The following is an 11,696-nucleotide window of genomic DNA, read 5'->3' as shown; positions in this document are numbered from 1 at the left end:
ATGAGGCCCTGTTCATTCTCCGTCGCTGCGCTCCCCACTCTGCACTGGATGCATTTACTGATGTTGCTGTCTCCGTCCCCAGAGTATGAACCCCCAAGGTGACTCATGCAGCTGTGGGTGCCTGGCACACAGCATGGTGACTGGAATGGATGAGTACCCAATAAACATTTGTTGCAGGAATGCAGGAGGATGGGCAGGCCAGCAAGCAGGCTGCCTGGTTTTTCCCACATGGGCTTTTCTGGGAAAGAAGAGCTTCTATTTTTGGAAAGGGCTGCTATGATTGAGAAAAGTTCATGGCAGCAAAGAAAGGACAGACATTGGGAGGGAAACACTCCTAGTTCTCCCGGACAACACATTTTTTAAAAAGACTCTTTCATCTCTTTAATAATAACAGTAACGACAATGACAATGATGATTATTTATGAGTGCGGCTAGTGCCAGCCACTGTGTTGTCGCTGGGCGAGTGACGATCTCATTGGATCTTCACAGTGGGCGTGTGGGGTGGACAGCCTCACACCCCCATTTTACAGATGATAAAAAGGAGGTGCAGGGAGTGGCGGAGCTGCTCCAGGCGCACACAGATAGGAAGTGACAAGGCTGGGACTCTGCAGCCTGAGTGTGTCATCACGAACCACCCGCTGCTCTGCTCTCATAGGTGTGACAGCACAGCTCTGGAGCAAATGCCACGCACATTTGCAAGGTACCCATTTCCATGCAGCAAAAATAAGTCAATAAGTTATTGACTTAGAGAAAAGCAAAGGGCCTCTCAATAAAGAGGTCATTGTACACCTCTCCAAACAGGCGATTTTCTTTCTCATTTTTATTCCCCTGCTGTGTGCTGAAGGTCATTGGCTACAAGCCGGTGAAGTCGCGGAATGGAATCCTTGGCCCGAAAACCCAGAAATGGGAGGGGCAGGGGAGGTGGGGACAGAGTGGGAGGAGGTGGGGACAGCGGGAGGAGGTGGAGGCGAAGCAATTCTACAACCCGGGACGGTCTGGCCTGCTTTTCCTCCCGGAACCGGCCCAATGACTGGCTCCCTCACGCTGACCACTCCTCCGGGCTGACCTCCTGCACTCGCACTCGCGCTAACAGCCCAGGCTCCAGGGACAGCCTGCGTTCCTGGGCCGGCTGGGTGCAGCTCTCTTTTCAGGAGAGAAAGCTCTCTTGGAGGAGCTGGAAAGGTGGGTGCTAAGTTGAGGTTCATTTTGTTCTTCTCGGAGTGTGCTTATTGAGTCTGAAGCTGGGTTGGGGCAACGGGCCTCTTCTTGGGAACAAATTGGATCATCTTCTTGGGAAGGAAATGTACTTTCCCTGGCTGCTCTGAGGGGTTAGTGGGGAGGTGGAGTGAGGCGAGAGGAAGGCAAGGAGGGGAGGAAGAAACCGTTCCTCCTGTGGATCTGCAAAGACCAGTCCAAGAGGATTTTAGTGTTAGGAAAAAGGAATCTGGAGTGATGAGAAAGGGGGCCTTTCTAGATGTTGCATGGTTTTGGTGTCGGGAGCCGCTTGTGGGACAGCAGGTACTCTAAAAAGCCACCTCCTTAGGAAAGCAGCCCTGGCCAGCTCAGGCTCCCAGCAAGAGCTCCTTCTAGGAGAGAGCTGAGGGATGAAACACACCCAAGGCTCAAGAGGGGCGGGTTCTTCCCAGATACAGGCCCAGGAAGGAGATAAAGGCTTGGTGCCTCCATTTTGTTCAGGATAAGGGCCCCCGTCCTCTTTCTCTGATAACACTGTCCTCCCTTCCAGATCTACGTACAAAGGAGGCCCTTACAAAGGCACTTGGTCATTCACAGCTCATACTGAGCAGGAGGCTGTGGGAGAAGAATGAAGTTGGTCCCAAGGGGAAGAGGTGTCAAAGGCTTAAGAAACAAGAAGTCAGAGTTTACCTGGGCTTGAGGGAGAATTTTCCTTCCCCCTTTTCCTCCTCCTCCTCCTCCTCCTCCTCCTCTTCTTTTTTTTTTTTTTTTTGAGACATGGTCTCATTCTGTCACCCATTCTGTCACCCGGCACCCAGGCTGGAATGTAGTGGCACGATCACTATCATGGCTCACTGCAGCCTCCACCTCCCAGGCTCAAGCAATTCTCCTACCTCAGCCTCCTGAGTAACTGGGACTACAGGCACATGCCACCACACCCAGCTATTTTTCTTTTTTTTTTTTTTTTGGTAGAGATGGGGGTCTCTACCAGGTTGGTCTCATACTCCTGTACTCAAATGATTCTCCTGTCTCAGCCTCCCAAAGGGGTGGGATTACAGGCATAAGCCACCATGCCCGGTTCTTCTTTTGGTTTCAGAGAAAAACATCTCCTTAAAATGTTTATTTCCCAAGGATTCTTGAAAAAGAAAGCTCACTGACACACCCAAAACAATCTGGTTTTGCTCTCTGCTTTTAGGGAGAACTTTCTAAGCAGCAGAGCCCTTCTGAGTGGCAGGGCTGTCTTAGGAGGAAGGTGTCTTTGATTATGGGGAACTTCATGTCCAGGTCTGGCAGGAGAGTTACCCCACTTTCCTGCCTACTCCCTGGGGCTTTGGGGTAGCAGTACCACATTGGGCATGTCATTTAGGTGAGTCCTTGAACATCGCTTTCTCTGCTTCTCCCTCTTTCTGGATACTCCTTCTTGGAGCCTCTCAAGGGGACCTCCTCTCACAGTGTCCATAGCATCTCTTAGCTAATGGTCCTTAAAATCTCTACCAGCAGCTTCTCTCTGATAGCTAAGAGCTGCCATTTACTGAGAACGTTCTATGTACTGGGCTCTGTGCTAAGTGCCCTAGATGAGAGATGTGCAGTGTGGTGCCTAAACCTTAGGCTTGGAGCAGACACATACTTTCAAATCCTGCCTTCAGCTCCTTAGTGAACATGTCACCTTGGGCAGGACACACGCCTCTCTGTGCCTCAGTTTGCCACACTTTAGAATGGGGATAACACTTACTGAATAATGTTCTTGTGAGGATGCAGTGAATTAACCCACGCACAGTACTTATAATAGTGTCTGGCACCTGTGTTCAATAAGTTTTAGCAATTCTAATCATCTCTTTTAAGCCTCGCAGCAAGCCTCTAAGGTAAGTCTGCATTAGTACCCCTGTTTGCAGATGAGAAAACTGAGGTTCACAGGGGATGAGGCAGTGTACAGTCTGCAGTCCAGCATTTACTCTGCTGCTTAGCAATAAAAATAATAACAGCTAACCCTTAGACTAAGTGGCAGAGTCAGGCTTTAGATTCATGAGATGAGTTCTGGAATCCATCCCTTTAATCACCACACTAAATTGCCTTTCTGAAATGGTTATATAAAGCATATCTACTCAATCTTGGAGTTTTTTAAATGGCACCTAGTTTGGTGCTGGAAATGCAGTTGACTTTCAAAGCAATTCTTTGGAGGCAGCATCAATCCCTCTGGAAATACCTTGGTGGTATGGCTGGCCTTATTCTACAGGTAAGGAACCTGAAGCTAAGCATCAGTAACCCCATGAAGTCACAGTTACAGTTAGTATAGGTTGGAATTGGGATTCAAATCTGTACCTGACTTTGTAATTCCTGGCTGGGCCCCAGAATCTTTGATGGAGGTTTCTTCTTCTTTTCTTTTCTTTCTTTCCTTTCTTTCCTCTTTCTTTCCTTTCCTTTCTCTCTCTCTTTTTCTTTCTTTCTTTTACTCTTTCTTTTCTTTCTTTCTTTTATTCTTTCTTTTCTTTCTTTCTCTTTCTTTCTTTTTTTTTTCTCTCCTTTCTCACAGAATCAGAATCTCTTGGGGTGGGGCCTGGGCATCTGATTTTTAAAAACCAGACATCTGATGTGCAGTCAACACTGAGAACCCCTGCCAGCTTCATCTCCTCTTCTAAGTGCCAGACCCAAGTTTCCAACTGTCTGCCCACCTGTCTCCCCACCTGGGCACCCGCCAGCATCTCACCCTCAGGAGACTCCAGCTGAACTCATCCTCTCTCCCTGCTTCTCCAGAACAGGTCCCACCCTCCCTCCACTCAGTCTCTCCTGCTGGGAACCGTGGTCATCTGCACTGTGCCTTCATCTTCCATCCTGCCAGTGCTGCCCGGTGTGTCTCTTAAACCCATGCCTCCTCTGTGTGCGCCACCTGCACTTTGGTAAAAGCCTTCATTTCCTGCTTGGGTTACTACAACGCCCCCTAACTCATCTCACTGTCGCTATTTCTGCTTCTCTGTCTCTCCCTAGGCTACTCTCATTCTTCCTCCCCTTTCCTCTTCATCCCAAAGTCCAACCCACATCCTTTTACCTGTAGGACTTAAGGAACTAAAGACTATCTCATCACCCACTTTTCTTCTTAAAAACTTCCACTGCACTACCTGCTGAGATGGCCTTCCTACCCAACTTGGCTGGAAAACTCCTACCCATCTTATGGAACCCAGTTCAAAAGTCACCACCTCTGAGAAGCCTTCCCAGAGGCTCCTAGGGAGATGGGTACTGCCTCCTCTGTCCTTCTCCAGCACAGGCCCCATCTTCAATCGTAGGATTGTGCTGGAATGATTGGATGCCAAGTCTGTCCCTCACTGAACTCCTTATGCAAAATCACATATTATATGTTTCCTATTGCCAGGTGTGGGCCCAGGTGCTGGGGATACCGATGAATAAAACTGAGTTTCTGTCTTCAAGAAGCTCCAAGTCTACTGAGTGTAGCAGAGAACAGGGAGAAGGCACTTCAGAGAGAAGGCGTAGCACATGCAAAGCCCCCAGAAGGCAGGGACAGAAGCCTTAGGGATGTCTGTGGGGGAGGATGGAGGAAGAGGGTAACAGGAGACCAGGTGGGGAGATGAGGGAGGTGGTCTGGAAGGGCCATAAGACACCCCTCACGCTCCCTGAGACCCCTCCACGCTATGGAGATGGGACTGGAGAGGACCATGATCATTTGTGGCTCAGATCCCTGTGGGTTTCTTCAGATTGGGTCTCACCCATCTTTACAGCCACAGCACCTAACACAGTGCCCGGCACACAGCAGGCCCTAAACGTTTGCCACATGAAGGCATGCCTAAACGTTTGCCACATGAATGGCCAGGAAGCCCATTGGGGACTGGGGGGTTGGTTCTGCGATAATGGGGTCCCTGAGATTCTATGTTTCAAGTGACTAAGCCTCACTCTGCCCCCACCTCCGCGGGGGCGTCCTGCAGGTGCCGGACTCCAGCCATGCTGGCGCTACTATGTTCCTGCCTGTTCCTGGCAGCCGGTGCCTCCGACGCCTGGACGGGCGAGGACTCGGCGGAGCCCAGCTCTGACTCGGCGGAGTGGATCCAAGACATGTACGCCAAGGTCACGGAGATCTGGCAGGAGGTCATGCAGCGGCGGGACGACGACGGCGCGCTCCACGCCGCCTGCCAGGTGCAGCCATCAGCCACGCTGGACGCCGCGCAGCCCCGGGTGACCGGCGTCGTCCTCTTCCGGCAGCTCGCGCCCCGCGCCAAGCTCGACGCCTTCTTCGCCCTGGAGGGCTTCCCGACCGAGCCGAACAGCTCCAGCCGCGCCATCCACGTGCACCAGTTCGGGGACCTGAGCCAGGGCTGCGAGTCCACCGGGCCCCACTACAACCCGCTGGGCGTGCCGCACCCGCAGCACCCGGGCGACTTCGGCAACTTCGCGGTGCGCGACGGCAGCCTCTGGAAGTACCGCGCCGGCCTGGCAGCCTCGCTCGCGGGCCCGCACTCCATCGTGGGCCGGGCCGTGGTCGTCCACGCTGGCGAGGACGACCTGGGCCGCGGCGGCAACCAGGCCAGCGTGGAGAACGGGAACGCGGGCCGGCGGCTGGCCTGCTGCGTGGTGGGCGTGTGCGGGCCCGGGCTCTGGGAGCGCCAGGCGCGGGAGCACTCCGAGCGCAAGAAGCGGCGGCGCGAGAGCGAGTGCAAGGCCGCCTGAGCGCGGCCCCCACCCGACGGCGGCCAAGGACCCCCGAGGCCACCCTCTGCCTTTGAGCTTCTCCTCTGCTCCAACAGACACCCTCCACTCAGGTCTCACCTTCGCCTTTGCTGAAGTCTCCCCGCAGCCCTCTCTACCCAGAGGTCTCCCCTATACCGAGACCCACCATCCTTCCATCCTGAGGACCGCCCCAACCCTGGGAGCCCCCCACTCAGTAGGTCTGAAGGCCTCCATTTGTACCGAAACACCCCGCCCACGCTGACAGCCTCCTAGGCTCCCTGAGGTACCTTTCCACCCAGACCCTCCTTCCCCACCCCATAAGCCCTGAGACTCCCGCCTTTGACCTGACGATCCTCCTCCTTCCCGCCTTCAGGTTCCTCCTAGGCGCTCAGAGGCCGCTCTGGGGGGTTGCCTCGAGTCCCCCCACCCCTCCCCACCCACCACCGCTCCCGCGGCCAGCCAGCCGGTGCAGCGGAAGCCAGGCCAACTGCCCCGCGTCTTCAGCTGTTTCCCATCCACCGCCACCCCACTGACAGCTGCTCCTTTGGGGGAATGTTTGGCAACCTTTGTGTTACACATTAAAAATTCAGCAATTCAGTACTGCGTCCGGGTCTTGGTTACTTTTTTGTTGGTTTGTTTTAGGCTTCTCTCCCAAGCTGAGCTGCTTTGTTTTGTTTTTTGTTTTGTTTTTCCTTTTTTTTTTTTTTGGAAGTGGCAAACATACTTCCCAAATCCCTGCAGGACTTCTGCTTATCCTCTGCCCCCACCCCCCTAACCCTGCTGGCAACAACGTTCAGCCACTGCTTGTCTTGCCCTTCAGTGTGGCTCCAAGAGGAAGATCACCAGAATCACTCAGGGAAGTTTAAAAAAAATACAGCTTCCCGGGCTACATCCCAGAGCTGTGGAATCCAAAGGGAGAAGAGAAAGTTAATTTGCGACAAGCCTCGGGATGATTCTGACACTGGACGCTCTGGCCTGAGAGGGGAAGAGGCCTTCCATCTCACCTGGGCTGGTAGCTTGTCACATCTGCCTCCGAGTACAGCCTTAGGTCCAATTCCCAGATATCAGAGACAGTGCCAGGGAAGCCAGGTGACTGCATCTTGCCTAGGCACAAAAGAGTAGGGTTGGAATGTGACGTTGTTAGCATTTGGCAGGACCAAAACCAGAGGCAAACGGAGGCAGTGGGATGGAAAGGCAGTTGATTTTGATGAAGGCTTGTTGGGAGTTCAGCTTTCTTTTGAAACTTATAATCTATACCCAGGCTAGAACAGTCTTGTGTATACACCTTCATTCATGGAATGAACATACTTGCAATAACTTTTTAGCCTCCCAAGGTAGCCTCACTTCCTAGCTGTGACTTTTCCACCCTGGTTACTGGGAGGCAGCTTCCATTTCTCCCAGACTCCTAAGGCAGTGCGTCCAATTGAACCGCAGCCAGAAACCTGTCTCCAGGGGTTATTTTTACCTCTAACTAGGACTAACTTGTTATTTTAAAATCTTTCCTTGAACCCAAGTGACAACTGAAAAGAAAGGCTATTGCCTGGTGATTTTGCTCCACCAGTTGGTTCTTACTGGTTTGAATACTAACTTGAACTGTACTCATCGACACTGAAAGGGGACGAGCAAACAGCGTCTCTAAATCTCCTGATCCTGATCTCAAATATCCCCCTAATTACAAGTTGCAACAAGGCAGCTATTACACGGGGACACAGGATGGGTGCCAAACACCCATCGTCTACTCTGCTGCCTGGATTATGGTGAATTCAGGACCATCAAGGGAGGTGTGGACCTTTTTTTTCAGAAGGAGGCTGACACTTCTTGTCAATTGCATTGTGTTCTTAGTTTTGCTCTTCACAACCCTTGACCCTGTAGATGGGGGCTGAAGAGGCACCCTAGCCGACTCACTCCATTTCTATTCCGGGAATGGGATGGATAAACTATCCTATGGGTCCCTCCAGAGCCAAAAAACCAAAACGAAACAAAACAAAAAAACCCAAAACAAAAAAGCAAAAAACAAACAAGAAAAAAAAAAAGGAAATAATAGGAGGACAAATTATAGTTCATCGTAAGGGCAAAGATATGCATATAGCATGATGGTTAACAGGTCAGACTCAGGTAGAAAGGCCCATTTGAACCCCAGCACTACCACACTCACAAACTGTGTGACCTGAACAAGTCACTTAACCTCTCTGAGCATAGGTAAAATAAGAGCATCATACCAGATTGTTTTGAAGATTAAATCAAGTGTTATTCATGAGAGGTGCATAGCATAGCATGCACAACAAATAAGGACCTAATAAGTATCTAATTAATAACAATGGCTAAGATCCAAAAAATAGCTACCTACTAATAAATAGATGGGGCTGCCTTGTAAGGCAGTGAGCATCATGCAACCAGGATTCAAATGAAGGACAGTTGCTACCTCTGAGGTTCCCGAGAAGGATTTCTGCATCCATTGAGAGACTGAATGACGTGAACTCTGCGATCCCATCTCTTGCGGAGAGGGAACCTAGGATGAAGGGAAGATTGTGGGCCATAAAGGCAGACATCTGGTTCCTGGCACAGAACCATATGTGTGCCACCAGAGCCACCCACCAGACCCCACTTGGCCCCTGGAGTCTATTTTTACTCCTCTCATCTTACAGATCTATTTTGTTAATCTCCTTATATTTGCTGTTTTGACTTCCCAGCCAGCTTGCTAATCAGTTTGCCTATTTGACTCACAGGGTTTGCATTTGTCACTGGGACTGAAACACACGCTTGTTTTGATTTCTTTTTGTAAAATTAGAAGCGTTTGATGTAATGACTCTACCTAGACACAGCTGGTAAAGTGAGAATAATGCTCAAGTTTGCACAGTTTAAACACAATGTAGACAATAATTAGAAATGCTATCTTTAGATGTTTAGGATAAGCTTTTTCTCAGAATTGCACTGATTTTTTTTTCTGAGTGGGGCTTTTTGGTGCATAGATACAGAAATACTAAAAACGTAAGAAAATAGAGCAAATCAGTGAGTGCTTTGGTCAACTTGAAAGACTGCAGGAAATAAACCAACTGATTTTAGATCTGCCTTTTTTTGACTGAATGCATAAAATCTTTACATTCTCCATATTTTTCATGACTACCATATGATCAAATAGTTTTAGGTGACAGATTGCAACTGATAAGTTGCTGCAATATGCCAGAAGTCATGCTCAGCCTCCGCTTGCCCTGTGGTGAGGGTGGAATATGAAGCAAACAATAAAGATAATTAATCATCTCTATCAGGAAAATTGCCACATTTTTATTTCAGGTAACAAAAAAGATACAGTTATGATACACAATGACCATAGAATCCAATAAAGCAAGTTCTGCAAATGAATAGAAGGTACTTTTTCTTTAAATGAAACTACAAAATAGCAGCTGGTTTTAAAAACAAAGCCAATTGTTTTAGATTTAATAGGCTACCACCGACCTCTGCTAAGATCCCCAAATATATTCCTGAGCTCATATAGATTCCAGAAAGTCAAACTTTTCAATATTATGCAAACTTTCCCTATGCATCCAAAAAAATTCTCATTTAGTAAAGAGATGATATGAAATGTAAGGCAGCATGTCCATATCTATCATTTTAAATTGCCTTCATGCTGTATCAACTTGTTTTGTTTTGGGAAGCAACCACAATATTGAGAGATGGGTCTTTCCTATTTTTTCTGCTTCTCATTTCTAACTAGATTCACTACGGAGCTCCCAATTGCGTCTCTCTGATCTATAAATTTTTCTCTGTTCAGGAAGACACCTGGAAAGAAGGGAATACATTAAAGGAGTGTGTTGGGGGCAATGCTTTGGCCTTTTGACATCCTATCTAGTCTGAAGGGATCCTCACTATTGCTAAGGAGGAGGAGTGTTTTAAATGGAGGCTTCAGAATGAAAGCAGAGGAAGAAGGTGCTCTCTTTTTCAAAAAGAAGTAGGGTACAGGCTGGGCGAAGTGGCTCACGCCTGTAATCCCAGCACTTTGGGAGGCTGAGGAAGGCAGATCACGAGGTTGGCAGTTGGAGACCAGCCTGGTCAACCTAGTGAAACCCCATCTCTACTAAAAATACAAAAATCAGCCAGGCATGGTGGTGCACGCCTGTAGTCCCAGTTACTCGGGAGGCTGAGGCAGGAGAATCACTTGAACTCGAGAAGTGGAGGCTGTAGTGAGCCAAGATCACGCCACTGCACTCCAGCCTGGGTGACAGAGTGAGACCCTCAAAAAAAAAGAAGTAGGTACCAAGTCATCCACAAGGCTGTGGGAAAACAACAAAGCCAAGAGGGCACCCCATTTTTTTGGAGTGAAAACCAACAGGGGCAAAGGCATGCTGTAATTTTAAAGAGACAGAGAAGATCACCTCAGTGAGTAAGTAGCTGGTCTTTGTCATTCCTTAAAAAGGAGACAGAACTTTTCATGCCATATGGTGAACCGGGGTGCAAAGGCTCCCGGTAGGAATAACGCATCAAAATATTTACTCCAACATGTGAATAACTGATAGCAGGGCCCTTTTCTAGCACTTTGCATCGTGATGGTGGTGCATGTTTGGGAGGGAGGTCACAGAAGAGGAGCAACGATGGGCAAATTAATTTAGCTTGCTTAAGATTGCCAAAAGCGGGGAGGGTCCAGCCGGCATTGAGCTGAGGCCATCAGGAGCCTCCCGGCTAGAGAGGCTTTGGCAATAGTTGTGGGAGCAAGAGAAGGAAGGGGGAGGGGAGGGGAAGGTGGGCAGAGAAGGTGTGGAAAGAGGAAGAGCAAGAGTGAGGGATGAGAAATGCCTGGTTTAGAAAAACCAATCCATTTCTACAGGCCTTAATTAAAAGAAAGACAAACGCTCATGTAAAAATCCACACCTAGAGGCTCTCAGGTACAGAGCGATCACAGGAAAGGCAGGGTGTGCAAACAAGCTTTCATTAAGAGCTTGTCAGCTCTGTTTCATTTCTCCAGACTGCTCTGCATTCTGCTGGCAATCCAGCTGGAAGGACAAACACGTCTGAACGGGCAAACAAAGGTGGGAACATTCCACCTACAAAATAGGACAGATCAGAAAGATGCCAGGGAGGGGGGATGAGATGGCCTTTTTCTGAGCAAACAACCATAGCCCCTCCCCTTAACTCCAAACTCATCAGAAACATGATTTTCTGGCTTTTTATGCAGCAACAAAAAGACATGGGGTTCAGAGACAACACCATTGGTTGTCTATTCCCAACTCTCTCACACATCCCAAGATATGATCCTGTTTTGGTGTTCAGCCTTTTAGAGTCTGAATGTCTAGCGACAGGGCCTTCTACAGTTCTTAAGGGTGAATCTTGGTGAACCTAAACGGATCATGGTAATACCATCTCCCTTGCTAAGGAATGGTTACGACATTGTCATGTGGCATCATGTGACAAGGTCACATGCAACCACAGGCCCCAGGTGATCGTTCTGACCAATAAAATGTGACAGGAACTGGGTTTCTCGCTCTTGAAACACACACACACACACACGTATGTGGGGAGAAACTTCCTTCTGCCTTTGAACAGGTGTTATCTGGAGCTGTTGCAGCCACCTCGTTATCATGAGAAAGCAGCTGACACAGCAGGAAGAGCAGGAAGATGGAAACCTAGAACCATGACAACTTTCTTGAATGTATAGTCCCGGAATGCCCTACTTTCAAAGTTCCTGTTATACAACATAATTCATTTCCCTACTGCTTAAGTTTCTGTTAAGTGTGGCTTGAAGCTGAGAGGACCACGACTAATGCAGGGTTATCTAGTGAAGTAGGGGACAGAATGCTACAACCTTAAACTATGATCCTAAAAAAGACAAAAGACAGCTG

General features: G+C 49.1%; 1 protein-coding gene across 3 annotated transcripts; it reads left to right on the top strand.

Annotated features, from left to right (window-relative positions):
• Positions 1-589: 589 nt before the first annotated feature.
• Positions 590-6,462, top strand: SOD3 (superoxide dismutase 3). Of its 3 annotated transcripts, XM_032135415.2 has the most exons (3): positions 900-1,182; positions 3,951-4,088; positions 5,127-6,310. In XM_032135415.2, exons 2-3 carry the CDS (start codon positions 4,057-4,059, stop codon positions 5,863-5,865), a joined length of 771 nt encoding a protein of 256 aa, XP_031991306.1. In that variant the 5' UTR covers positions 900-1,182; positions 3,951-4,056; the 3' UTR covers positions 5,866-6,310. The 3 variants fall into 3 exon arrangements, with proteins under 3 accessions (XP_058286129.1, XP_031991306.1, XP_031991307.1); XM_058430146.1 differs by lacking the exons at positions 900-1,182; positions 3,951-4,088 and adding an exon at positions 590-700; XM_032135416.2 differs by lacking the exon at positions 3,951-4,088 and having other exon boundaries at positions 909-1,182; positions 5,127-6,462.
• The last annotated feature ends 5,234 nt before the right edge of the window (positions 6,463-11,696 follow it).

Source organism: Hylobates moloch, unplaced genomic scaffold, assembly GCF_009828535.3.
Source record: "Hylobates moloch isolate HMO894 unplaced genomic scaffold, HMol_V3 SCAFFOLD_17, whole genome shotgun sequence".
Taxonomy (NCBI): domain Eukaryota; kingdom Metazoa; phylum Chordata; class Mammalia; order Primates; family Hylobatidae; genus Hylobates; species Hylobates moloch.
Note: the sequence above shows the minus strand (reverse complement) of the source record. Positions and strands in the feature narration are given on the sequence as shown.

What these genes read in the sequence shown, in the direction of transcription:
- SOD3 (XM_032135415.2), top strand. Translation starts at nt 4,057, where the DNA reads ATGCCTCCTCTGTGTGCGCCACCTGCACTTTG. An exon ending in TGTGCGCCACCTGCACTTTG is followed by an intron (nt 4,089 to 5,126) that starts GTAAAAGCCTTC and finishes GGCGTCCTGCAG; the next exon opens with GTGCCGGACTCCAGCCATGC.